This window comes from Cuculus canorus, chromosome 4, assembly GCF_017976375.1.
Source record: "Cuculus canorus isolate bCucCan1 chromosome 4, bCucCan1.pri, whole genome shotgun sequence".
Lineage (NCBI taxonomy): Eukaryota > Metazoa > Chordata > Aves > Cuculiformes > Cuculidae > Cuculus > Cuculus canorus.
Window position 1 is genome coordinate 613,648 of NC_071404.1, and position 27,217 is coordinate 640,864.

The 27,217-nt window shown below is 61.7% G+C and overlaps 1 protein-coding gene across 1 annotated transcript; it reads right to left on the reverse strand.

The window, feature by feature from the left end:
• Nucleotides 1-27,069, reverse strand: HSPA12B (heat shock protein family A (Hsp70) member 12B). Its single transcript, XM_054065712.1, has 13 exons — nucleotides 26,862-27,069; nucleotides 24,256-24,317; nucleotides 20,091-20,191; nucleotides 15,263-15,387; nucleotides 14,250-14,436; nucleotides 13,380-13,484; nucleotides 12,410-12,526; nucleotides 9,317-9,488; nucleotides 6,775-6,861; nucleotides 5,794-5,898; nucleotides 2,877-3,135; nucleotides 2,579-2,682; nucleotides 1-860 (listed from the first exon to the last, which is right to left on the reverse strand). The coding sequence occupies exons 2-13, from the start codon at nucleotides 24,296-24,298 to the stop codon at nucleotides 217-219; spliced, it is 2,049 nt and encodes a 682-aa protein (XP_053921687.1). The 5' UTR covers nucleotides 24,299-24,317; nucleotides 26,862-27,069; the 3' UTR covers nucleotides 1-216.
• Between the last annotated feature and the right edge of the window lie 148 nt (nucleotides 27,070-27,217).

Sequence of the window (27,217 nt, forward strand, 5' to 3'; positions counted from 1 at the left end):
ATTGTCCCCCCACCCCTTGGGCCACTGTCCCCCTCCAGCCCATTGGTTTGGGGATGTCCCATGAGAAGGGGGTGGCCACCAACAGGGTTGGAGTGGGGTCTGGTGGTGACCCCAAAGCTCCACTCGTCCCTGATGTCCATCTCCTTGCACCCATGGGTGCTGGGGGGGGTCCAGAGTGGTCCCAGGGTCCCCATCCCTGGGGAGCAATGGGGAGGCTCAGTTGGAGAGGAAATCGATGGTGGCTCGGACCGTCTTGGAGGTGCGGATGTCCATGGCGGTGACCTTGATCTCCGTGTCCCCAAACTGCATGCTGGTGCGGATCTCGCGGCGGCTGCGAGCCGGGCTGTCGGCATCTCCCAGTGCTTCCAGCTCCAGGCTGATGGTTCCACACTTGCGGACACCGGGGTCGGTGATGTAGACCACATCATCGGTGGCGCAGCAGTAGATGTTGATGATGGTCTTGCGTTGGCCGTGCCGTGCTGGGCAGTAGCTGCGCTGGACCACCTCTCCCAGCGCCACGGACTGGTCCACGGAGACGAACTTCTCAAAGATGTCGGTGCACCAGTTCTTGCCCTCCTTCACCAAGAGCTTCTCCCGTGGGTGCTTCCCTTCCACAAATTTGTTGAGCACCCCAACGCCGTAGGTCAAGGGGGAGCGGCGGACGCGGACGATGGTGGGGTCGAGGCCGAAGAGCACGGCGCCTTTGAGGATGGTCAACCCTACGTCTTGGGGGATGATGACGCGGCAGGTAGAGCCGAAGGCTGCTTGGACGGCGCCCTGCAGCATGGCCGACTCCGCAAAGCCTCCCACCAGGAAGAGGAATTTGATGCCTTGGACCTCTGGCTTCTTCAGGAGGTCACCTGAGGAGGAAGGATGCTGTTGGGTAGGGCTGGGGGTGCCGCTGTTGGGAGATGGGGCCCAGGAAGAGGTGGGGAGGTGGGGTCCAGGGGGACCCCTGGGTCCAATCCTGGTCAACATCGTTATCAATGACCTCCATGAAGGCATTGAGCGCATCCTCGGCGAGTTTGCAGATGACACTGAGCTGGGAGGAAGTGTGGATCTGCTGGAGGGTAGGGAGGCTCCAAAGGGATCGGAACAGCCTGGACCCATGGTCTGAGACCAACGGCATGAGGTTCAACGAGGCCAAATGTTGGGTCCTGCACTTGGGGCACAACAACCCTGAGCAGCTCCAGACCGGGGGAAGAGTGGCTGGAGAGCTGCACGGAGGAGAAGGACCTGGGGGTGATGATTGAATAAGATGGAGCCAGCAGTGGCCCAGGTGGCCAAGAAGGGTGATGGCATCTTGGCTGGTGGTGCTGGGAGGTGATTCTGCCCCTGGACTCAGCACTGGTGAAACTGTGCCTCGAATCCCACGTTCCGTTCTGCACCCCTTGCTATAAGAAGGCTCTGTTGACGCTCTGGAGCGCTTCCAGAGAAGAGCAACAAAGATGGGGAAGGAGCTGGAGAACAAGGGTCACCAGGAGCAGCTGAGGGACCTGGTCCTAGATGGCTCGTGGAAGGCGCTAGAGAGGTGCTGGGCGTCCCTACAGGTGTCCCGAGAGCCCTAGATGGGTACTGGGGGACTCTAGATAGGTCCGTGGGCCTTTAGAAGAGTCCTGGGTGTCTCTAAGGTTGTTCTGGGGATCCTGAAATGGTCATAGGCATCTCTAGAAGGGGTCCAGAGGGTGCTTGAGGGGTCCTGTGGGTCTTGAAAAAGGTCCTACAAGTCCAAGAGGGGTCTTAGACGGCCCTAAATGGCATCCCAGGGGGCTCTAGAGTAGTCCTGGGGGTCCTAGAGGGGTCCTAGGAGGCCTTAAAGGAGTCCCATTTGGCTCTAGAAGGGTTCTGGGTGTTCTAGAAGGGTCCTAGAAGTTCTTAAAGGGGTTCCAGGAAGCTTTAGAGGGGCTCAGAGGGTCCTAGAACAGTCTTGAAAGTCCTTAAAGAGGTCCAATGAAGCTCTGGAGGGATTGTGGGGGTCCTAGAATGGTTCTAGAAGGCCTTAAATGGGTTCCAGGGGGCTCTAGAAGGGTTCCGGGGATGTTAGAGAGGTCCCATGGGGCTCTAGAGGGTCTCTAGAACATCCTAGAAGGGTCCTGCAAGGCCTTAAAGGAGTCCTAGATATCTCTAGAGGGGTCCTGAGGGTCCTAGAGGGGTCCAAGGAGGCCTTAAAAAAGTCCCATCGGGCTCTAGAAGGATTCTGGGGGTCCTTGAGGGCTCCTGGTTGTTTATCCTGGAGAAGAGGAGTGGCTGAGGGGAGACCTCATTGCTCTCTACAACTGCCTGAAAGGAGATTGTGGAGAGGAGGGAGCTGGGCTCTGCTCCCAAGGGACAGGGGACAGGACAAGGGGGAATGGCCTCAAGCTCCGCCAGGGGAGGGTCAGGGTGGATATCAGGGAAAGATTTGTCACAGAAAGGGTCATTGGGGCCTGGAACAGCTGCCCAGGGAGGGTGTGGAGCCCCCATCCTTGGAGGTGTGGAAAAGATGGGTAGATGAGGTGCCCAAGGACGTGGTTCAGTGGCATTGGTTGGACTCAATGATCCAAGAGGTCTCCTCCAACCTAGGGGTTCCATGACTTACCGATGTGTTTGATGATCTGGCTGATGGTGGGCTGGAAGAGCTCACTCATGGCCTCTGAGGACATCCGCAGCATCCCTTGGGATGACCACTTCACAAAGTTGACGCTGGGGGTGGAGAAGGGGTCTGAGGCTTCACCTCACCAAAGGCCACCATCCAACCGCTTTCTCCACGGGCTCCCACCCAAGTGGTCCTCCCTGGGTCCCCCACCAACCCCTACCCTCTCCCCCCAACCCTAATTTAGGTCCTTCTGGGGCCACGAGCTCTTGAGATTCCATCTTCCCCCGAGCCGGGATCTCACTTGCTCTTCTTGAGGGCCGTCTCCACGTTCTGGCCCCGGTGCTTGCGGTAGAAGTCGATGAAGGAGAAGGGCAGGGAGATGTTGAGGGCGCTGGCACGGGACGGGGCTGCCGCCCGCTTGCGGGCTTCGAAGGCGATGGTCAAATCCACCCAGGCGGCCGGACGCTTGGCTTTGAAGGTGGCAATGAAATCCTCGCCGAAAATGTGGCACAGCAGCTTCTCGAAGGCCAAGTCCACCCCTACGGCCCCGTAGGGACCCCCTGGCGCCCAGCAGGGTGGGTCAGGGGGGGTCTGACCCCCCCTGTGGCACCCAGCACCGTGGCTCCAGCCCCACCCTTGCTGCTCAAGACTGTGGCCCCCAGACCCACCGCGGCCCCTCTGCCGTGGGGTCAGGGTGGGGGACGTGGTGGGGAGACCCCTTCCTCCCCCACCCAGCGCCCTTGTCCCCAATCCTCCCCCTGTCCCCTCCAGACCAGCTCCCCTCGTCCCTCTGTCCCCACATTCAGACCCCCTGTGCCCCCCAACACCAGTCCCTGTGTCCCCCCTCAGCCCCCCATTCCCCTATCCAGCCCCCGTGTCCCCCCCTCAGCCCCCCGTTCCCCTATCCAGCCCCCGTGTCCCCCCCTCAGCCCCCCGTTCCCCCATCCAGCCCCCGTGTCCCCCCCTCAGCCCCCCCGTTCCCCCATCCAGCCCCCGTGTCCCCCCCTCAGCCCCCCGTTCCCCCATCCACCCCCCGTGTCCCCCCCTCAGCCCCCCGTTCCCCCATCCAGCCCCCCGTGTCCCCCCCTCAGCCCCCCGTTCCCCCATCCAGCCCCCGTGTCCCCCCCTCAGCCCCCCGTTCCCCCATCCACCCCCTTGTCCCCCCCCAGCCCCCCGTTCCCCCATCCAGCCCCCGTGTCCCCCCCCAGCCCCCCGTTCCCCCATCCAGCCCCCGTGTCCCCCCCCAGCCCCCCGTTCCCCCATCCAGCCCCCGTGTCCCCCCCCAGCCCCCCGTTCCCCCATCCAGCCCCCGTGTCCCCCCCCCCCAGCCCCCCGTTCCCCCATCCAGCCCCCGTGGCCCCCCCCAGCCCCCCGTTCCCCCATCCAGCTCCCGTGTCCCCCCCCCAGCCCCCCGTTCCCCCATCCAGCCCCCGTGTCCCCCCCTCAGCCCCCCGTTCCCCCATCCAGCCCCCGTGTCCCCCCCCTCAGCCCCCCGTTCCCCCATCCACCCCCTTGTCCCCCCCTCAGCCCCCCGTTCCCCCATCCACCCCCCTTGTCCCCCCCTCAGCCCCCCGTTCCCCCATCCAGCTCCCGTGTCCCCCCTCAGCCCCCCGTTCCCCCATCCAGCCCCCGTGTCCCCCCCTCAGCCCCCCGTTCCCCCATCCAGCCCCCGTGTCCCCCCCCCCAGCCCCCCGTTCCCCCATCCAGCCCCCGTGTCCCCCCCCCCAGCCCCCCGTTCCCCCATCCAGCCCCCGTGTCCCCCCCAGCCCCCCATTCCCCCATCCAGCCCCCGTGTCCCCCCCCAGGCCCCTCATTCCCCCATCCAGCCCCCGTGTCCCCCCCCAGCCCCCCATTCCCCCATCCAGCCCCCGTGTCCCCCCTCAGCCCCCCATTCCCCCATCCACCCCCCTTGTCACCCTTGTCCCTCTGTCCCCCTCATCCAGATCCCATCCCTCTGTCCTCATCCCACTCCAGTCTCTGTCCTCCTCCAGCTCAGCTCCCCTTGTCCCTCTGTCCCCCCCATCCTGCCCCATTGCCCCCCCAGACCCTCTGCCCCCCCCCAGCCCAGCCTCATTGTCCCTGTGTCCCCCCAGCTCCCCTCTCACCCCTGTCCCCCTCCAGCTCCCCTGTCCTCCCCCTCCCATCCCTCTGTCCCCCCATCCCATCCCTCTGTCCCCCTCCAGCTCATCTCCCTTTGTCCCTCTGTCCCCCCATCCAGACTCCTTGTCCCCCCTCAGCCCCTCTGTCCCCCCCAGCCCCGCCTCATTGTCCCTGTCCCCCCCCAGCTCCACTGTCACCCCGTCCTTCTGTCCCCCCCCAGCTCCCCTGTCCTCCCCATCCCACCCCTCTGTCCCCCCCCAGCTCAACTCCCCTTGTCCCTCTGTCCCCCCATCCATCTCCCCTTGTCCCCCCAGAGCCTCTGTCCCCTCTAGCCCAGCCCCCTTGTCCCTTTGTCCTCCCCATCCAGCCCCTCTGTCCCCAACCCAGCCCCTCTGTCCCTCTCATCCCTTTCCTGTCACCCCTCCAAGCCCTCGTGTCCCCCTGTCCCCCCCCATCCAGCCTCCTTGTTCCCCTGTCCCTCTGTCCCCCTATCCAGCCCCTTTGTCCCCTCTGTCCCCCTATCCAGCCCCTTTGTCCCCTCTGTCCCCACCCCACCCAGACCTCCTGCCCCCCCAACCCCAGAGCCCTGTCCCCTCCATCCAGCCCCCCTTGTCCCTCTGTCCCCCCAACCCCTCTGTCCCCTCCATCCAGCCCCCCTTGTCCCTCTGACACCCCCCAGCCCCACTGTCCCTCTGTCCCCCCAACCCCTATCCCTCTGTGCCCCCATCCCAGCTCCCCTTGTCCCCCTGTCCCCCCCAGCCTTCCTGTCCCTCTGTCCCCCCCAGCCCCTATCCCTCTGTCCCCTCCATCCAGCCCCCCTTGTCCCTCTGTCCCCTCCATCCAGCCCCCCTTGTCCCTCTGTCCCCCATCCAGCCTCCCTGTCCCCCTCCTCTATCCCCCCACCCACCCTCCCTGTACCCCCCATCCCCCTATCCCCCCCCCAGCCCCACTGTCCCCCCCCTCCAAGTCCCCATGTCCCCTGTCCCCTTCCCACCCACTGCCACCAGGGGTCGCCCCAGCCCCAGCCAGGACCCCACAAGGCTCTGGGAGGGGACAAGGAGGGGACTCTGGCTTTGGGGGGGGTGTGGGGGGGTGTGGATGGTGGGACCCCCACCCACCTGAGGCTTTGTACAGCTCCTTCAGCGTCCCCTGAGGCTTCTCGATCTGGTGGACAGTGAGGTCCACTGTGCCACCGCCGCAGTCCGCCACGATGTACCGGTCACCTGCAGGTCAGCACAGCAGCCGAGTTGGGGTTCAGGGTTCCCCCCAGCACAGACCCCCCGGGATCCCCATCCTGAGGGCTTGGAGTAGACCCAGGGAAAGTGGAGCTTTAACCAAAATATGGGAGTCTGGGGGTGGTTTTCCCACCCAAAAACCACCTGACGAAATTTTGGAAGGGTGTTGTTTGCTTGGAAGGAAGCAAAGGATGGGATGGGAATCCCACAGACGGGATCGTAGAGGTTGGAGAAGACCTTTAAGATCATCAAGTCCAACCAGCATCATCTGGGGGCCAAGGCCAAGTGACAGCGTGGAGCCGCGTCCCCCAATTTTGAGTCATTTTTCCCACCCAAAAAACACCTGAGGAGGTTTTGGAGGGGGGACATCATGGTGTTTGCTTGGAAGGAAGCAGAGGATGGGATTGGAATTCCACGGATGGGGTCATTGAGGCTGGAGAAGACCTTGAAGGTCATTGACTCCAATCAGCATCTCGTGGGGGACCAAGGCCAAGTGAGAGCACAGAGCTGTGTCTCCTCATTCGGGGTCATTTTTCCCACCCAAAAACCACCTGAAGAGGTTTTGGAAGGGGACAGTGTGGTGTTTGCTTGGAAGGAAGCAGAGGATGGGATGGGAATCCCACAGATGGGATTGTTGAAGCTGGAAAAGACCTTCAAGGTCATTGAGTCCCACCAACATCTTCAGCGGGGCCAAACCCAAGTGGCAGCGCGGATCCGTGTCCCCCCTTTCCCAGCATTAGTGGGGCGTGTGGGGCTCTGCCATGGAGGGGACATCCCGGTTCCTCACCCCGGGGTGGCCCCAGGCAGCACCAGTGGGGGATCCCGCTCATCCCACCCCACCCCAGTGACCCCCCCGTGTCCTACCTGCCTGCATCTCTGACCAGAGCTCCCCCATCCCCGACTCCACCAGGAACGTGCGGCTGTGCCGGGAGCGCCGGAGCTGCTCGCGGGCTGGAGACAGAGAGGGGACATCAGCTGGGGGGCACTGGGAGCACCCCCGGGACTGCCCTGGAGGTGGGGGATGCACCGGGAGCTGGAAGCACTGGTTGATCCCTTCAGTGGGTGCAGTGGGAGGTGTCCCTGCCCACGGCAGGGGTTGGAACCGGATGAGCTTTGAGGTGTCTTCCAGCCCAACCCATTCCATGGATTCTATGATTCTCTCCCCATCCTGGGATTGCGGTTAAGGCATCAACCAGGACTCATAGAATAGTTTGGGTTGGAAGGGACCTCAAAGGCCACCCAGTTCCATCCCTGCCATGGGCAGGGACACCTCCCACTGGATCAGGGGCTCCAAGCCCCATCCAACCTGGCCTGGAACCCCTCCAGGGATGGGGCAGCCACCACTGCTCTGGGCAACCTGGGCCAGGGTCTCCTCACCCTCCCAGGAGAACATTTCTCCCCAAGATCTCATCTCAATCTTCTCTCTTTCAGGTCAAAACCCTTCTCCTCATCCTGTCCCTGCCCTCCCTGATCCAGAGCCCCTCCTCAGCTCTCCTGGAGCCCCTTCAGGTACTGGAAGGTCACTATAAGGTCTCATCGGAGCCTTCTCTTCTCCTGAACAACCCCAACTCTCAGCCTGGCCTCACACAGGAGGTTCTCCAGCCCTTGGACCATCTCCATGGTCTCCTCTGGAGTTGCTCCACCAGCTCCGTGTCCTCCCTGTGCTGAGGACTCCAGCGCTGGACCCAGGGCTCCAGGTGGGTCTCCCCGAGCGGAGCAGAGGGGCAGAATCCCGTCCCTCCCTGCTGGCCACGCTGCTCCGGGTGCAGCCCAGGACATGGTTGGTTTCTGGGCTCTGAGCACACGTTGGGGCTCCTGTGGAGCTTCTCCTCCCCCAGCACCCCAAGTCCTTCTCCTCAGCACCGCTCTCCACCACATCATCCCTCATCCTGCATTGAATGGAATGTGGTGGGATTGGGAAGCCCACGCGGAAGAGAGGAGCCGGGGTGGAGGACGCCAAGCGGAGCAGCTGGGAGGAATCCAGGGCGCCTCCGGCTGACTCAGCAGAAATGGTTCCAGCTGGAGTTGTAGGAATGGGAAGGGAAGAGGCAGCCCCGGATCCTGGGGTGCTGCGGGCAGGGGTCACGGGTGGGTTGGGCAGTGAAAGGGGCCGTGACCGCAGGGGGGCACGGTTCGGGTGCTCCCCGGGCAAGAAGCCATCGCCTGTCCCACACAGGGACACAGGGAGCAAAAAAAGAGGGATTGGGGCTCCCAGAAAGGAGAAGAGAGAAGGGAGAAACCACAGTCTCCCACTTTCTCCCTCAGTGCAGTACCCACTCACCCGTGCCTCAGTTTCCCCCATGGCCGACGATGCCGTGGGATGGGGGTCCCTGTTGGGGTGGAACCAGCCCTGTCTGGGCACAGAGTGTGGGTTCATCGCCTTTGCTTTGGCGGCTTTGGCCGGAATTGGCATCGGAACCAGAGAAGGGAAAAATCTGGGGAAGGACCTGGAGCTCGGGATGAGCCCCGGGATGGGTGCACCATGAGCCTGAACCCCAATATCCTGCTCCAGGGTTACGGGTGCTGCTCATCCCACGGTCCCCAGTGATGCTCTCAGAGCTCCTCGTCTCCCTGGGCAGCACCTGGAGCTTGGGATGAGACCTGGGATGGATGCACCGTGAGCCTGAACCCCAATATCCTGCTCCAGGGTTACGGGTGCTGCTCATCCCACGGTCCCCAGTGATGCTCCCAGAGCTCCTCGTCTCCCTGGGCAGCACCTGGAGCTCGGGGTGAGACCTGGGATGGGTGCAACATGAGCCTGAACCCCAATATCCTGCTCCAGGCTTACGGGTGCTGCTCATCCCATGGACCCCAGTGATGCTCCCAGAGCCCCTCGTCTCCCTGGGCAGCACCTGGAGCTCGGGGTGAGCCCCGGGATGGATGCACCGTGAGCCTGAACCCCAATATCCTGCTCCAGGGTTATGGGTGCTGCTCATCCCATGGACCCCAGTGATGCTCTCGGAACCCCTTGTCTCCCTGGGCAGGACCTGGATCTTGGGGTGAGCCCCGGGATGGGTGCACCGTGAGCCTGAATCCCAATATCCTGCTCCAGGGCTATGGGTGCTGCTCATCCCACGGATCCTAGTGATGCTCCCAGAGCCCCTCGTCTCCCTGGGCAGGACCTGGAGCTCGGGGTGAGCCCTGGGATGGATGCACCATGAGCCTACACCCTGTCACCCCACTCTGGGGCTATCAACGCTGCTCCCCCCATTGCATCCCACGCCGAGATGTGCCCCCGAGCCACCTCAAAGCCTTCCTCAGCTGCCGATGGGATGCAGCTCTGGGATGGTGCCCACTCCCTGGCTTGTGGAGCTGCATCCCTGCCTGCTCCACCTCTGCTATTCCAGCCCCTACCAGGACCCTCTGCCAGCCCCCAGCCCACCCGGCAGCTCCCGGTGCCGCTCACCCTGCCGAAAGCTGGAGTCGATGGAGTGGTCGGGCGCCGCGCCGTTGGCCGGAGGTTTGCAGCTCAGGTCGATCAGTTGGTGAAGGCGAAGCTTCCTGCAATAAATGGAGGCGGCTTCGGGCTCCAGGGCGATCAGGAGCTGCTCCGGATTCTCTGGAGACACCAGACCAGCCTGCAGGGAGGATGGGGTGTCAGGGTGGAGAAGGTGCTGCTGCTCTGGGATGTCTCGGCGGCGTTCCAGCAGGGTTTTCCCATCCCCTGCTCATCACTTTTCCCTCTATAGGTACTCTGCATCGCACGCTGATCCGACACATCCCAGCTGGATTGGCTCCTGCCCATCCCAAGGAACCGTCAGCAGCACCAAGGGGCATCCTCATCCCTGGGGGAGCCGCTCCCAGCACACATTCCCATCCTCACACCCTGCTCCAAAATCCTCCCAGTCCACCAAAGCCGGACCCTGCCCAGCAGCCAGAGCTCAGCTTTTGTTCCTTAGGCCAACAGGACACAAGCGGTGTCCCCACGGATCAGTGCCGGGACCAGTCCTGTTTGATATCTCCATCCACGGTTGGGAGGAGGTGGTTGAGGTGTCCCTCAGTCAGATTGGAGGGGACACGAAATTGAGTGGCACTGTTGATCTGCTGGAGGGCAGGAGGATCTGCAGAGGGATCTGGCCAGGCTGGATCCATGGATGGAGGGCAGGAGGATCTGCAGAGGGATCTGGCCAGGCTGGATCCATGGCTGGAGGGCAGGAGGATCTACAGAAGGATCTGGCCAGGCTGGATCCATGGATGGAGGACAGGAGGATCTGCAGAGGGATCTGGCCAGGCTGGATCCATGGATGGAGGGCAGGAGGATCTGCAGAAGGATCTGGCCAGGCTGGATCCATGGATGGAGGGCAGGAGGATCTCCAGAGGGATCTGGCCAGGCTGGATCCATAGATGGAGGGCAGGAGGATCTACAGAAGGATCTGGCCAGGCTGGATCCATGGATGGAGGATCTGCAGAGGGATCTGGCCAGGCTGGATCCATGGATGGAGGGCAGGGAGGATCTGCAGAGGGATCTGGCCAGGCTGGATCCATGGATGGAGGGCAGGAGGGTCTGCAGAGGGACCTGGCCAGGCTGGATCCATGGATTGGAGGACAGGGAGGGTCTGCAGAGGGATATGGCCAGGCTGGATCCATGGGATGGAGGGCAGGGAGGATCTCCAGAGGGATCTGGCCAGGCTGGATCCATGGCTGGAGAGCAGGGAGGATCTCCAGAGGGATCTGGCCAGGCTGGATCCATGGATGGAGGGCAGGAGGATCTCCAGAGGGATCTGGCCAGGCTGGATCCATGGATGGAGGACAGGGAGGATCTCCAGAGGGATCTGGCCAGGCTGGATCCATGGATGGAGGATCTGCAGAGGGATCTGGGCAGGCTGGATCCATGGATGGAGGATCTGCAGAGGGATCTGGGCAGGCTGGATCCATGGATGGAGGATCTGCAGAGGGATCTGGCCAGGCTGGATCCATGGATGGAGGGCAGGAGGATCTGCAGAGGGATCTGGCCAGGCTGGATCCATGGATGGAGGACAGGGAGGATCTGCAGAGGGATCTGGCCAGGCTGGATCCATGGATGGAGGGCAGGAGGATCTCCAGAGGGATCTGGCCAGGCTGGATCCATGGATGGAGGGCAGGGAGGATCTCCAGAGGGATCTGGCCAGGCTGGATCCATGGATGGAGGGCAGGAAAATCTGCAGAGGGATCTGGCCAGGCTGGATCCATGGATGGAGGGCAGGGAGGATCTGCAGAGGGATCTGGCCAGGCTGGATCCATGGATGGAGGGCAGGAGGATCTACAGAGGGATCTGGCCAGGCTGGATCCATGGATGGAGGGCAGGAAAATCTGCAGAGGGATCTGGCCAGGCTGGATCCATGGATGGAGGACAGGGAGGATCTGCAGAGGGATCTGGCCAGGCTGGATCCATGGATGGAGGACAGGAAGGATCTCCAGAGGGATCTGGCCAGGCTGGATCCATGGATGGAGGGCAGGAGGATCTCCAGAGGGATCTGGCCAGGCTGGATCCATGGATGGAGGGCAGGAGGATCTCCAGAGGGATCTGGCCAGGCTGGATCCATGGATGGAGGGCAGGAGGATCTACAGAAGGATCTGGCCAGGCTGGATCCATGGCTGGAGGGCAGGAGAATCTGCAGAGGGATCTGGCCAGGCTGGATCCATGGATGGAGGGCAGGGAGGATCTGCAGAGGGATCTGGCCAGGCTGGATCCATGGATGGAGGGCAGGAGGATCTCCAGAGGGATCTGGCCAGGCCGGATCTGTGGCCCAGGCTGATGGGATGAGGTTCAACCAGGCTCAGTGCCGGGTCCTGCATTTGGGTCACAACAACTCTGAGCAGCTCCAGGCTTGGGGAAGAGCAGCTGGAAAGCTGCTGGAGGAGAAGGCCCTGGGGATGCTGTTTGGCAGTGGGTGAACATGGGGTGGCAGCAGCGCAGGTGGCCAAGAAGGCCACCAGCACCGGGCTTGGATCAGCCATGGGGTGACCAGCAGGAACAGGGACGGGATTGTCCCCATGGACTCCTGAGACCGCACCTTGAATCCCGGGCTCTGTTCTGGGCCCCTCGCTCCAAGAAAGCCCTGGAGGGGCTGGAATGCCTCTGGAGAAGGGAACGGAGCTGGGAAGGGTCTGGAGAACAGGGGTTGTGGGAGCGGCTGAGCCTGGAGAAGAGGAGGGGAGACCTCCCGGCTCTGCGCAGCTCCAGGAAGAAGGGATGAGAGGATACAACTCCAGTTGTGCCAGGGGAGGGTTAAGTGGGATATTAGGAAGAATTTCTTCATAGAAAGAGCAATGAAGCCCTGGCAGAGGCTGTGGGGCGGTAGTGGAGCCCCAATCCTGGAGGTGTTCAAACCCCACGTGGCCCTTGGGGACAGGATTTGGTCGACACAGTAGGGTCCACAGTTGGACTGGATGAGCTTGGAGGGCTTCTCCAACCCTAACAATTCCATGACACACCCGAGACCCTTGGTTACGCGGGCAGGTGAGGGGAGGAAGAGGGTCACTACGTGGAGCAGCTTCACTCCCCCGAGGTCCCCCCAACCTTGTAGGCAGCTTCGCGCATGAACTGCTTGGCCGGCTGCTTCCAGATGGCGGGCACGGTGATGACCCAGCGGATGGCATCCCTCGCTGGCAGCGACGGACACTGCTCCTGCAGCTCCTGCCAGGGAAGAAGCAAAGGATGAAGCTCTGTGGTTGGAGCCCTCTTGGTGGAGGGCGAGGAGCAACGTGGAATGAGAATGGCAGGTGTTCGTTCTTTCTGCCTTGTGGAGGAGGACTTGAAGGACTTGGGGTGGTGATGGATGAGAACCTCAACATGAACTGGAAACGTGTGCTCACAGCCCAGGAACCCCTCCGTGTCCTGGGCTGCATCCAGAGCAGCGTGGCCAGCAGGGAGGGGTGGGATTCTGCTCCTCTGCTCCTCTCTGGGGAGGACTCGCGTGGAGTCCAGGTGTCCAGTTCTGGAGTTCCCAACATAAGAAAGTGATGGAACTGTCAAAATGGGTCCAGAGGAGGCCATGGAGATGATCCAAAGGCTGGAGCACCTCTGCTAAGAGGCCAGGCTGGGAGAGTTGGGGTTGTTCAGAGAAGAGAAGGCTCCAAGGAGACCTTAGAGCAGCTTCCAGCACCTGAAGGGGCTCCAGGAAAGCTGAGAAGCAACTTTTTACAAAGACATGGAGTGATGGGACGAAAGGGAATGGCTTTAAATTGGAAGGGGGAAGGTTTAGATTGGACATTAAGAAGAAATTCTTCATGCTGAGGGTGGGGAGACCCTGGCCCAGGTTGCTCAGAGAAATAGCGGCTGCCCCATCCCTGGAGGGGTTCCAGGCCAGGTTGGATGAGGCTTGGAGCCCCTGATCCCATGGGAGGTGTCCCTGCCCATGGCAAGGGGTGGAACTGGATGGGCTTTGAGATCCCTTCCAACTCAAATCCTTCTATGATTCTACTCCACCTGAGGAGGGAGCGGAGTGTGATGGTGCAGGAGACCCAGCCCAGGTGCCGGGATGTCCTACCTGCACAGCATGCTGCTTGAAGAAGCGAAGCGCGTGGGCAAACACCTCCAGAGCTTGCATTTTCTTCCCATTGACAGCTTCCAACTCGGTTTTCATGGTGAGGTCCTGCCAGGAAGAGTGGTTACGGCAAACCGATGATGCAAGGTGCTGGGATGTGGCTGGAATCCCATCCCGGCTCCGTTGGTGAGCCTTGGGCCCATCCCCTGTGCCAAATGGATCGGTTGGAGCACGGGCACTCTGAGCACTGCTGGCAGCAGTCTGTGCCAGCCCCGGAGAACCTTGGACGAGGGACAACCACAAATTCATCCCCCTGCAAAGGGTTAAAACGTTGCCGTGTGCCGAAGTCCTAAAGCATGGGATGAGCTGGGTTGGGATGATGGTCATCAGAAGTTTTGCTTGCAGCCCATCTCCAGCCCTCCTGGATTTCTACTCCCTCTTGGTCAACCCCTGGGGCATGGGAATGGCATCCAACCTGGCCAGGGTCTCCTGGGGAGGTCAGGATGGGTCCAAGGTCACCTCTTATAGGCTAAGAAGGTCAGGATGGGTCCAAGGTCACCTCTTATAGGCTAAGAAGGTCAGGATGGGTCCAAGGTCACCTCTTATACCCTAAGGAGGTCAGGATGGGTCCAAGGTCACCTCTTATAGGCTAAGAAGGTCAGGATGGGTCCAGGGTCACCTCTTATACCCTAAGGAGGTCAGGATGGGTCCAAGGTCACCTCTTATACCCTAAGGAGGTCAGGATGGGTCCAGGGTCACCTCTTATACCCTAAGGAGGTCAGGATGGGTGCAGGATCCCTGTTATGGATGTCAGGACTGGACCAGGGTCCCTTCTTGTCCCCTGGGAAGGCCAGGATGGGAGCAGGGACTTACGCTGGTGCTGTGAATCTTCATCTTAAACTTCTCAAAGTAGAGCCAGTCGCGGGCTTCCTCGGGGTCCAGGTCGTGGTAGTAGTCCCTGGCAGTGTAGCCGAAGCTGTGGAAGATGCCCTCCGGTGTCAGCAGGAGGCTGGTGGGGGTCTTCTGGTTGGCCACCCCTGGGTCCCCTCCTTCCCATTTCCTGCAAACAGAAGCCAGCAGAGCAGCCCGTGAACCTCAAGGTTGAGGAACAGGTCCCGCCCCATGCCAGTTATTGCATAGACTCATGGAATCATTTAGGTTGGAAAAGCCCTCCAAGTTCATCCAGTCCAACCTCACCCAGTCCAACCTCACCCAGTCCAACCTCACCATGTTGACCAAACTCTGCCCCAAGGACCATGGCCACAGGGTGTTTGAACCCCTCCAGGGATGGGAGCTCCACCACCACCCTGGGCAACGTCCACCAAGGCTTCACCATTTCTTCCATGAGGGAATTTCCCCACCACCCAACCTAAACCTCCCCTGGTTCAACTTGACGCCGTGTTTCCTCTCATCCTATCTCCTGTCACTTGGGAGAAGAGACCATCACCCACCTCACCACAACTTGTCCTGCTCCTGCTGGCCACCCCATGGCTGATCCAAGCTGGGATGCTGGTGGCCACCTGGGCACACTACTGGGGGCACAACCTCAAAAAGGGACAATCAGTGGACCGATATCCCTGGGAAGGCCATGCTTGAAGATCACTTTGCTTCTTGTTCAACCCTCACAGGGCTTTTCTGTGCCCATGCAGGTCATTAGAACAGAGCGCTAACGAAGATGCTCTCATCCATCCTCCAACTGAGTGTGGGACCCATTTCACAGGACCCATTTCATGGACTCCTGCCACCCACAGCATCCATCACCCGTGATGGTGGACATTCAAGGACCAACCTGGCTCCATCCTGGCCTCCCAACAAGCCAACTTCCCCCCTCCTTGGGCAAAAGGTCCTTTCACATCCCCAGGAGAAGCTCTCTGGCTGCTCCTCACCTCATCATGTGGATGGCCTCAGGGTCGCTGGAGAAGCTGAAGGCGTAGCCGCTGGACGTGGTGCCGAAGTCGATGGCCACCACCACGGCGAAGGAGGCGGTTTGCTGGGAGCGACTCTCGCTCCTCTGAAACGCAAAGGCAGCTGTTAGGGATCATGGAATAGTTTGGGTTGGAAGGGATCTCAATGCCCATCCGGTTCCACCCCCTTTCAAAGGCAAGGACAGCCCCCTGTGGATCTGGTTGCTCCAACCTGGCCTTGAAGACCTCCAGGGGTGGGATCTGAGTGTTCTGGTTGATGACAAGTTAGAATGATGGAGCCATGGAATGATTTGGGTTGGAAGGGACCTCAAAGGCCATCCAGTTCCACCCCTGCCATGGGCAGGAACACCTCCCATGGGATCCTGTTACTCCAAGACTCATCCAACCTGGCCTTGAACCCCTCCAGGGATGGGGCAGCCATCACTACTCTGGGCATCCTGGGAGCCGGTGATGCCATGGGTCCCTCTGCAGTGATGCCAACAATTCAGGGTAATTCCTCCTCTTATAGAGCTCCAAATCACGGAGAAGAGGGATGAGGAGTTGCCCACACAGGCTGGGGTCCCCGCAGTGGTTCCCAAAGACAAACTCATGGGACAAGGGGATTTGGGAAGTCCTGGAGAGGGATGGATGCCTGCAGCCTCTGCCTACAGGAGGTGCCTGGCGTTGGTTGGGGTGGCTTCTTGTTTCTTCCTTGGGATGGTGCTGAGCCCTCCACACTTGAACGCTGGGGAATTTCAGCTCAAATTCCCCTAAACCTTCTGTGTTCCCGATTTCTGGCCAAGGGACGTACCTCCCTGGAGTCCCCATGGATCACTCAACTGAAAACCTTCTTGGCCCAGAGGTTCCCACTGCTGCCTCCTAGACTTGATGCTTTTCTGGTCCTGCCTCCTGGTCCTGCATCCCTCTCCTCCTCGTTCCCCGTCCCTCGCCTCCTCGTTCCCCGTCCCTCGCCTCCTCGTTCCTCTCCTCCTCATTCCCCGTCCCTCTCCTCCTCGTTCCCCGTCCCTCTCCTCCTCATTCCTCGTATCTCTCCTCCTCGTTCCCCATCCCTCTCCTCCTCATTTCCCATCCCTCGCCTCCTCGTTCCCCATCCCTCTCCTCCTCATTTCCCATCCCTCTCCTCCTCGTTCCCCATCCCTCTCCTCCTCGTTCCTCCTCCCTCTCCTCCTCGTTCCCCGTCCCTCGCCTCCTCGTTCCCCGTCCCTCTCCTCCTCGTTCCTCGTCCCTCTCCTCCTCGTTCCTCGTCCCTCGCCTCCTCGTTCCCCGTCCCTCTCCTCCTCGTTCCCCGTCCCTCTCCTCCTCGTTCCTCGTCCCTCGCCTCCTCGTTCCCCGTCCCTCTCCTCCTCGTTCCCCGTCCCCCACCTCCTCGTTCCCCATCCCTCTCCTCCTCGTTCCCTGTCCCCCACCTCCTCGTTCCTCCTCCCTCTCCTCCTCGTTCCCCGTCCCTCTCCTCCTCGTTCCTCGTCCCTCTCCTCCTCGTTCCGCGTCCCTCGCCTCCTCGTTCCGCGTCCCTCGCCTCCTCGTTCCGCGTCCCTCGCCTCCTCGTTCCCCGTCCCTCACCTCCTCGTTCCCCGTCCCTCTCCTCCTCGTTCCTCCTCCCTCTCCTCCTCGTTCCTCGTCCCTCTCCTCCTCATTCCTCGTATCTCTCCTCCTCGTTCCCCGTCCCTCTCCTCCTCGTTCCCCGTCCCTCTCCTCCTCGTTCCCCGTCCCTCGCCTCCTCGTTCCTCCTCCCTCTCCTCCTTGTTCCCCGTCCCTCTCCTCCTCGTTCCCCGTCTCTCTCCTCCTCGTTCCCCGTCTCTCTCCTCCTCGTTCCCCGTCCCTCTCCTCCTCGTTTCCCGTCCCTCTCCTCCTCGTTCCCGTGTCCCTCTCCTCCTCGTTCCCTGTCCCTCTCCTCCTCGTTCCCTGTCCCTCTCCTCCTCGTTCCCGTGTCCCTCTCCTCCTCGTTCCCCGTCCCTCTCCTCCTCGTTCCCCGTCCCTCTCCTCCTCGTTCCTCGTCCCTCTCCTCCTCGTTCCCCGTCCCTCTCCTCCTCGTTCCCCGTCTCTCTCCTCCTCGTTCCCCGTCCCTCTCCTCCTCGTTCCCCGTCCCTCTCCTCCTCGTTCCCCGTCCCTCTCCTCCTCGTTCCCCGTCCCTCTCCTCCTCGTTCCTCGTCCCTCTCCTCCTCGTTCCCCGTCCCTCTCCTCCTCGTTCCCCGTCCCTCTCCTCCTCGTTCCTCGTCCCTCTCCTCCTCGTTCCTCGTCCCTCTCCTCCTCGTTCCCCGTCCCTCTCCTCCTCGTTCCCCGTCTCTCTCCTCCTCGTTCCCCGTCCCTCTCCTCCTCGTTCCTCGTCCCTCTCCTCCTCGTTCCCCGTCCCTCGCCTCCTCGTTCCCCGTCCCTCGCCTCCTCGTTCCTCCTCCCTCTCCTCCTCGTTCCTCGTCCCTCTCCTCCTCGTTCCCCGTCCCTCTCCTCCTCGTTCCTCGTCCCTCTCCTCCTCGTTCCTCCTCCCTCTCCTCCTCGTTCCCCGTCCCTCTCCTCCTCGTTCCTCGTCCCTCTCCTCCTCGTTCCTCGTCCCTCTCCTCCTCGTTCCCCGTCCCTCTCCTCCTCGTTCCCCGTCCCTCTCCTCCTCGTTCCCCGTCTCTCTCCTCCTCGTTCCCCGTCCCTCTCCTCCTCGTTCCCGTGTCCCTCTCCTCCTCGTTCCCCGTCCCTCTCCTCCTCGTTCCCCGTCCCTCTCCTCCTCGTTCCCCGTCCCTCTCCTCCTCGTTCCCCGTCTCTCTCCTCCTCGTTCCCCGTCCCTCTCCTCCTCGTTCCCGTGTCCCTCTCCTCCTCGTTCCCCGTCCCTCTCCTCCTCGTTCCCCGTCCCTCTCCTCCTCGTTCCTCGTCCCTCTCCTCCTCGTTCCCCGTCCCTCTCCTCCTCGTTCCCCGTCCCTCTCCTCCTCGTTCCTCGTCCCTCTCCTCCTCGTTCCCCGTCCCTCTCCTCCTCGTTCCTCGTCCCTCTCCTCCTCGTTCCCTGTCCCTCTCTTCCTCGTTCCTCGTCCCTCTCCTCCTCGTTCCCCGTCCCTCTCCTCCTCGTTCCTCGTCCCTCTCCTCCTCGTTCCCCGTCCCTCTCTTCCTCGTTCCTCGTCCCTCGCCTCCTCGTTCCCCGTCCCTCTCCTCCTCGTTCCCCGTCCCTCTCTTCCTCGTTCCTCGTCCCTCTCCTCCTCGTTCCTCGTCCCTCTCCTCCTCGTTCCCCGTCCCTCTCTTCCTCGTTCCTCGTCCCTCTCCTCCTCGTTCCTCGTCCCTCTCCTCCTCGTTCCTCCTCCCCCTCCTCCTTGTTCCCCGTCCCTCTCCTCCTCGTTCCTCGTTCCCCGTCCCTCTCCTCCTCGTTCCTCGTCCCTCTCCTCCTCGTTCCTCCTCCCTCTCCTCCTCGTTCCTCGTCCCTCTCCTCCTCGTTCCCCGTCCCTCTCCTCCTCGTTCCCCGTCCCTCTCCTCCTCGTTCCTCGTCCCTCTCCTCCTCATTCCCCGTCCCTCTCCTCCTCATTCCCCATCCCCCACCTCCCCACAACATCATACGGAGATTTGGGGAGCGATAATGCCAAAGGAGCCATGAAGACACCATGATCCCCGTCCCCGTGCCACTGCCATCCCCCAGGGCGCAGAGCGGACATGGAAAGCTAAAAGCCCTCATTAAGGTTTAACGAACCCAGATTTGATAAGTGCAGACACGAGGTAGCTGCGAATAAAGCCAGCGATTAGCATGGGTGAAGGGGTTGTCTCAGAGATGTGCACCTTCCGGGAGCTACAAGGAATCGTAGAATCACGGAATCACTCAGGTTGGAAAAGACCTCCAAGCTCATCCAGTCAACCATCAGCACAATACGACGGTGACGACTGAACCGTGTCCTGAAGTTTACAAGTTTTAGAACTCCTGCAGGATGAAGACTCCGCTGCTTCCCTCCAGCCCCCTCCCTGCCTGCGTCCTTCCACCCCCGGGATGTCCCCGTAGGTGCAAACTCCTGCTGATGTTTCCTCCAGCTCCCACCCTGCCTCCTTCGCTGGAAAAACCTCCATCCCACGGCAAAGGGAAGGAATTGGTGAGAGAATGACCCATCCTTCAGCTGGGATTGGGGTGTGAGGTAGGAACAGCAATTGGAGCAGGAGAGGAGGAAACGGGGAGCGACCACCGACCTGGGATGGAACATAGAACCATGGAATGGTTTGGGTTGGGAGGGACCTCAAAGCCCATCCAGTTCCATCCCCTGCCATGGGCAGGGACAGCTCCCACTGGATCAGGGGCTCCAAGAACCATCCAACCTGGCCTGGAACCCCTCCAGGGATGGGGCAGCCACCACTGCTCGGGGCAACCTGGGCCAGGGTCTCCCCACCTGAACAGGAGAACATTTCTCCCCAAGATCTCATCTCAATCTCCCCTCTTTCAGCTCAAAACCGTTCCCTTTGTTCTGTCCCTGCACTCCGTGACCCAGAGCCCCTCCTCAGCTTTCCTGGAGCCCCTTTTCCTACTGGAAGGTACTCTGAGGTCTCCTTGGAGCCTTCTCTTCTCCAGGCTGAAGGACCCCACCTCTCCCAGCCTGGCCTCACACAGGAGGTTCTCCAGCCCTTGGACCATCCCCATGGCCTCCTCTGGAGTTGCTCCACCATCTCCATGTCCTCCCTGTGCTGAGGACTCCAGCGCTGGACCCAGGGCTCCAGGTGGGTCTCCCAGAGCAGAGCAGAGGGGCAGAATCTCCTCCCTCCCCGCTGGCCACAGAGGGGACAATGCCGAGGAGACAATGCCGAGGAGACAGATCCCTAGGATCCATCCGAGCCGCTTCCTTACCGGTGACTGAGAGGGCGTCAGTGGGGCGATGCTGCAGCAGTCGTGGGGTGTTCCTGGGGAGCCGGGAGGGGACGGCGTGGGGCACCGCTCACCGTTGGCACCTGTGGACACAGCATGGAGAGGTTGGGATGGGAACGGGCGCTGGGTTCTTCTGAGGATCCATCTCCAAGGATGGATCCAATGCATGACATCCTGATGAAGACACAACCATTGTGGATGTGGGTTGGGAAATGCAGGGGTCAGAGTTGCTCCTGGTGGGATCTGCACAGGACAGTTGAGGGCTTGAGGATCTTCTCATACTTCTTTCAACCATGTATAAAGAAGGATCTAATTAGCACTGATTCAATTAACAAGTGAGGAACCCCTTGGAGGTGTTGGAACCATTAACACCTGGTGTCAGCCCTGGGGAGCTCACAGGGATCTCTCCCTCTGGTAATGGGGCTCACGGCCACACAGAGGATGGAGATAGTGGCTGAAGAGGCACAGGACTGAGGGACCTTCTTCCCCAGGTCTGGGGGACGTCGGATCCGGCTCCGCAAGGAGATGGGTCAGGGCAAGTTGGTTATGGTGTTTCAGCAAGGGGTTCAGCTCACGGTTGCAGCCAGGCTTCAGTGGTGAGGTATGGGCTCAACAGCTTCTCCATCACCAGAGAGGAACCGGCACATGGGGGAAGAGCCATCTCATGAAATCATGGAATGGTTTGGGTTGGGAGGGACCTCAAAGCCCATCCAATTCCAACCCCTGCCATGGGCAGGAACACCTCCCACTGGATCAGGGGCTCCAAGAACCATCCAACCTGGCCTGGAACCCCTCCAGGGATGGGGCAGCCACCACTGCTTTGGGCAACCTGGACCAGGGCCTCCCCACCCTCACAGCAAACCGTTTCTTCCTAGGCTCTCACCTCAATCTCCCCTCTTTCAGCTCAAAACCATTCCCCTCACCCTATCCCTGCACTCCCTGATCCAGAGCCCCTCCCCAGCTTTCCTGGAGCTCATTTCCCTACTGGAAGCTGCTCAAAGGTCTCCTTGGAGCCTTTTCTTCAGTGGGTTGATCAACCCCAACTCTCTTATCCTGGTCTCGTATGGGAGGTTCTCCATCCCTCCCATCATCTCCGTGGCCTCCTCTGGCCTCGCTCCAACAGCTCCGTGGCCTCCCTGTGCTGAGGACTCCAGAACTGGATGCAGGACTCATGCTAAACCCATCCATCCATAGTGAGTCTGGTGAGCCTGAAAGCCCACGTTGGCTCTACAGAGGTCGTTGCGGTGGCTGCAGGTGGAGACACTTGCGCAGATGAGCAAACTGAGGTGGGAAGGATCCTGCTGTTCACGTCCGAAGGGGACCAGAGAAGTGGAAATGTGTTGGAAAGAGCAGCCGGGTCCAACTCCTTGCGGCAGAAGAGTCAAGACTGAAAGCCCACGATGTCTTTGTAGTAGAAAGGGATGTGGTGGTTCTCCAGAGCTGCCTATTTTTAAACCAAGACGGCCGTCGTCACACAAACACACGCTACTTCGGCAACATCTGGCAGGGATGACTGCGAAGGGTGCCAGAGGCTGCTCCGGGCAAGAAGCTAAAGCTCTTGTATCCGTTGGGAATGGGGACAGAACTAGGGAATGAGATGCTGGTGAGCTACCAAGAGGTTGGGGGGTGATGCCATGGAGAGCTGCATCCTTGGCACAGAAGAGTGTGCCTGGCTCAGCCCTGTGGCCGTGCTGCAGAGCATCCTGGTTGGGTGGAGACGCCGTAACTCCTGTGGGAGCCCCATTTAACCCCAAAACACCGAGATTTGGCCCACGTGAGGAGCTCTGGGAGGCTCATGCTGTGCCAGACTCTTCCTCTGCAGAGCCTCATCCTCTTCCTCCTCCTGGACACCCCAGCCAGCTCTGCATCCCCTCAGGTGATTTTCCCCCTACCTCCTCCAGAAGCCTTGTTAATCCCAGTTAATCCCAGTGGGATGCCGGCCCCCAGCTGGGAAGGGGCGAGTCTGCAGCGTGGAGCTGCCTGCACTCCTCCACATGGCTCCAATTAGCAGAGGGGATTAATCACCCTGCAAAAGCACCAGCCAGTTGATGAGATCCAGCTGTTGGCCAGGGGCAGCCCGTGGGGTGGAGGCACCTTTCCCAAGGGGTTTGGCCATGCTGGGAATGGGATATGGGGTCTGGGTGGTGTCCATCCCATGGGCTCTGCCCAACCTGGTGCTTTGGACTCTCCTCTCATCCAGGGAGCTCCGTACCAGCAGCCTGCTGGGATCTGGACCATGGGAGCAGGGATGAGCGGCGTCCACTCCCAGCTGGACTCCAGCCAGATTTGGAGCCAGAGGAGCCTCCTTGGTCTTTCCTTGGGGAAGACTCCAGCACGGGCACCCCCAATTCCAGCAGTGGGGTGGCTCTGGGACCCCCAAGAGCAGCAGCTGTGGGGCTGGAGCTGGGCTTGGCTGCACGGGCACCCCCAATTCCAGCAGCGGGGTGGCTCTGGGACCCCCAAGAGCATCAGCTGTGAGGCTGGAGCTGGGCTTGGCTGCACGGGCACCCCCAATTCCAGCAGCGGGATGGCTCTGGGACCCCCAAGAGCAGCAGCTGTGGGGCTGGAGCTGAGCTTGGCTGCACGGGCACCCCCAATTCCAGCAGCGGGGTGGCTCTGGGACCCCCAAGAGCAGCAGCTGTGGGGCTGGAGCTGGGCTTGGCTGCACGGGCACCCCCAATTCCAGCAGTGGGGTGGCTCTGGGACGCCCAAGAACAGCAGCTGTGGGGCTGGAGCTGGGCTTGGCTGCACGGGCACCCCCAATTCCAGCAGCGGGGTGGCTCTGGGACCCCCAAGAGCAGCAGCTGTGGGGCTGGAGCTGGGCTTGGCTGCACAGGCACCCCCAATTCCAGCAGCAGAGTGGCTCTGGGACCCCCAAGAGCAGCAGCTGTGGGGCTGGAGCTGGGCTTGGCTGCACAGGCACCCCCAATTCCAGCAGTGGGGTGGCTCTGGGACCCCCCAAGAGCAGCAGCTGTGGGGCTGGAGCCGGGCTTGGCTGCACGGGCACCCCCAATTCCAGCAGCGGGGTGGCTCTGGGACCCCCAAGAGCATCAGCTGTGGGGCTGGAGCTGAGCTTGGCTGCACAGGCACCCCCAATTCCAGCAGCAGGGATGGCTCTGGGACTCCCAAGAGCAGCAGCTGTGGGGCTGGAGCCGGGCTTGGCTGCACGGGCACCCCCAATTCCAGCAGTGGGATGGCACTGGGACCCCCAAGAGCTGCAGCTGTGGGGCTGGAGCTGGGCTTGGCTGCATGGGCACCCCCAATTCCAGCAGCGGGGCGGCTCTGGGACCCCCAAGAGCAGCAGCTGTGGGGCTGGAGCTGAGCTTGGCTGCACGGGCACCCCCAATTCCAGCAGTGGGGTGGCTCTGGGACCCCCCAAGAGCAGCAGCTGTGGGGCTGGAACTGGGCTTGGCTGCACGGGCACCCCCAATTCCAGCAGCGGGTATCTCCTTGTCCAGCCAAGAACAGAGCTGCTGGCGCATCGGACTCGGTGTCGGGGCTGGTGCTGTGTCGTGTGCCCCTTGGGAGCTGTGCAGGTGGACTCATCGCTGTGACACGGCTCCAGTTCCTTCACACTTGCTCCGTAAGTGCCTTTTGCTGTATCCCATGTCTGCGCCATGAATATTTGATCCTGGACAAACTGGAACGTTCCGCTGGGTGTCTCTGTGCTGGCAGAGCCTTGCGGTGGGGGGAGAGCATCGCCCAGGCTGGGCAGGAGCTCAACTGGGCTTCAAACCTTGAGTTTGGAGACCCAACCTGGGGTCGTGCACGTGAACCTTCTTCCCTGCGGATCTAAACCGGGATCTGGCACCCACCACAGGTTCCCGGTGATCTAGAGGGACCTTGCAGCGGGTTAATTCTTGCAGCCACCCCTTTGCTTGGGCTGCTCCCAGGTCTGTGTTTGCAGGGTCAGGTTTCCTCGCCACAGCTGGTTCTGGTTATCCCGGCGCAGGAGCAGCGCGAGGGGCTCCTCTGCGCCGCAGGCGGGAGGGGATGGACGGCTTGGGAGGTGGTGGGACACACGGGTGTGTGAGGAGGAGAAGGGAGAGGAGGTTCCCTCAGCTCCCTCCGGAGCTCATCTCCACCACTGGGGTGAGTCGGGGACCCCGTCACCCACCGCTGGGCACTGGGTGGGGAGCAGCCTTACCCATCCGGAGACTCTGCATCCCAGGCTCCAGGAGCATCGCCATGGTGGCCTCGCCTTCCCGGCTGCAAGAGAAGGAGAAGGGATGATGGAATTGAGCATCCGTACTCCTGGAGGTACCGGCAGAGGGGTGCCATGGGCAGGGCACCCATGGGGTCTCCTCACCTCCTGGGGGTGAGCCCAGGCTCTACCTGCTGGACCCATCAGGAGCAGGTGGGACAACCCACTTTGACCAGCTCCAAAACTGCTTTCCTGACTCCTCACCCGGCTCCTGGCTCTCTGCCCCATCCCAACGCATCCCATCGCCTCCGTGGCTGCCTGCCCCGCGCCGGCCGCGTTCCTGCAGGCTCTGGACAAGGCTTAGCTCATGGGGGAGAGGCTTTGCTCCAAGCCAAACCCACCCACGCGTTGCCGGCCCAACGGCCTCATCCTGCTCTCCGCAGCCTCCCGAGAAAAAGCCTTGTGCTATAAATGGCAGGTGGGGAGGTTTTCCTTGCAGCCAAGGGGGGGTTGTCTCTGGCCACCCCACTGGTGGGGCTGGCAAGGGGCTGAGCAAGGAGGAGCTGTGGTTGATGCAGGCAGCGAGGAATCATGGAACCATAGATTCATGGAATGGTTTGGTTGGAAAAGACCTTAAAGATCATCCAGTTCCAACCTAGTGGTGCTGGTGGCCTTGGAGGGGTTGGAATCTGGCAGGTTGAGGCTGTCAGAGGGGCTTCTCCACCAGAACTGAGCTTTGTGGGAGGTTGTGAGGGCGCCCTGCAAGGATGGGCTCATAGGGACGGTTCCTCAACTGCTCCAGGAAAAACCCTTCCTGGGGCTTAGCTCGTGGGTTTGGTGGTCTTTGGTCTTTTGGTTGGTTTTTGGCTTTGGGTTTGGTTTGTCTTGCTGGAGTTTGGATGCTCCTGGGAGGCTCAGGGACCAGCCGAGGTGTAACCCTGGCTCTGCCTCCCTGGAGAGCATCATCCCACCTCCTCATCCCCAGGGTGTGAGCCTGCGTCCCACCGAGTTATGGAGCTGCCAACACCAGCAGGAGGGAGAAGCAAGACCTTCAGCTCTGGTGACTTCAGTGGCTTTATTCCCTGCCCCTCCGTGGCCATCGGATGCTCTGGACAATCGTTCTGGAGCCTGAGCAGACCCCATGCCTGAAACCCTCCATCCCAGCAAACCGCACCGCGGCACCAGGTTCTTGCCAGCAAGGTTGGTGGGTGGCTGCATTCACCCCCAAGATGCCAAGCTCCTGCCGGTGGCCCTGGTGAGGACTCAGCCCACCCTGGCAGCTGGTGGCATCACACCAAGGGTTGGGGGTGTCCTCCAGCCCCACCCCCCAAGAGGTTTCATCCAGCTGGACTTCTCTTCCTGCAGCGCTGGAGACCTGGACTCTGCACACCAAGGGTTGGGGGTGTCCTCCAGCCCCCGAGGGGTGTCCTCCAGACCCATAGGGGTGTCCTCCAGCCCCCGAGAGGTGTCCTCCAGCCCTCCAAGAGGTTTCATTCAGTTGGGCCTCTCCTCCTGCAGCGCTGCAGACCTGGACTCTGCACCCCATGCTTTGGGGTACCCAGGGAGCCCAGCACCCCCCCAATCCCAGCTCTTGGGTACGAATGGATCCCCTCCTTCCTGTGCACTCAGGTGCGAGCAGAGCATACGCATTGAGCTCAGCTATTCAATGCTCTTGTGTCTTCCAGCGTCATTCCCACATGGATGCTGGCCAGGGATGGCCCTGCCTGCACCCATCATCCCTCACAGGGATGTGGGATGAATCCCGCAGCTCCGAGGGGCCCCGCTGTGCCGCCGGGGAAGGGATCCCAGTGGCTCCCAGCGCTCGCTCTGGCAGGAGCAGTGTTTTTTTGAGGACTTTCCACCATTTCCGCCTCGGCTGACGGAAACAGGGAAAGGAAGCAAAGTTTGGGATGGGCTGGGGGCAGGCAGGGCGCTGCCGAGCGCGGCGTGGGGACGCCAGCGGCGCTGGGCACGGTGCCACCCCAGCACGGGCTGCTCCAGCTGTGCAGGGGATCGGGGCAGCTGTGGGGCTGGGATGGAGATGTGTGGGGAGCAGGAGGAGGCGTTCGTCTTCCCAAGCCTCTCGTGCTGGGAAGCAGTACATCTGGAGGGCTGGAGAGCCCTCAAGATCCTCCAGACGCCGCCGTTTGAGTTTCCACGGGTGTTTGCGGGAGTTGTGTCCCCTTCCCGCTGCCACCGCTCGGCTGCGGTTGGGATGTGGGGGCTGGAGGGGTGTCCCTGGTGGGGTTTGTCCTGGCGTGGGTTTCCACGGCACTCGCAGCCCCATCACGGCATCGTCCTTGTGGTTCGTGGTGGTGCCTCCACCAGTCACGGTGGTGTCCCCACGGCTCACGGTGGTGTCCCCCAGGGATGAGCTGGGATGAGGGGTCGGAGAGCTCAGGAGGGGCTCAGCACAGCAATCCCTGCTCCCAGCCCTGCCCGCAGCCCCCGTCGTCCGCCGTGCTCACCACCAGTGTCCCCAAACTGGGAGGACAACCCCAGACATCACCACTTGGGGTGGTGACACCTTCACCCCGGCCAAGGCAATTGATGCAGGGTCCCCGCTATCTCCGTGCCTCGGGAATTGCCTTTGCCACGAAGCCGCTTACCTCTGCTGGTGGGGACAGGTTAGGGTCCAGCCACCACCTTCTCGCTCCAGCTGTTCCAGCTGTGCACCCCGCTGCTCCAGCGATGCCCAGCAGCTCCAGCCTCGGTTTCCCCACACCGGTGGCCCCGCTCTCCGGCTTCCTCTGCCCTCCCCAAGCGCCTTCCTCCCACTCCCAATCCTGGCCCAGCCCGCGCCTCAAATTGCATTTCCAGCTGCAGATGTGGGAGCGGGAGGAGGAGGAGGAGGAGGAGGAGGCAGGGCCAGCACCGCTGCCCGGAATGAAATCTAAACTCCCAGCTCAGCCTCCCCAGCTGGGGGACCCCACGCCGCTGAGGGGGGACGGAACCCTCAGCCGGG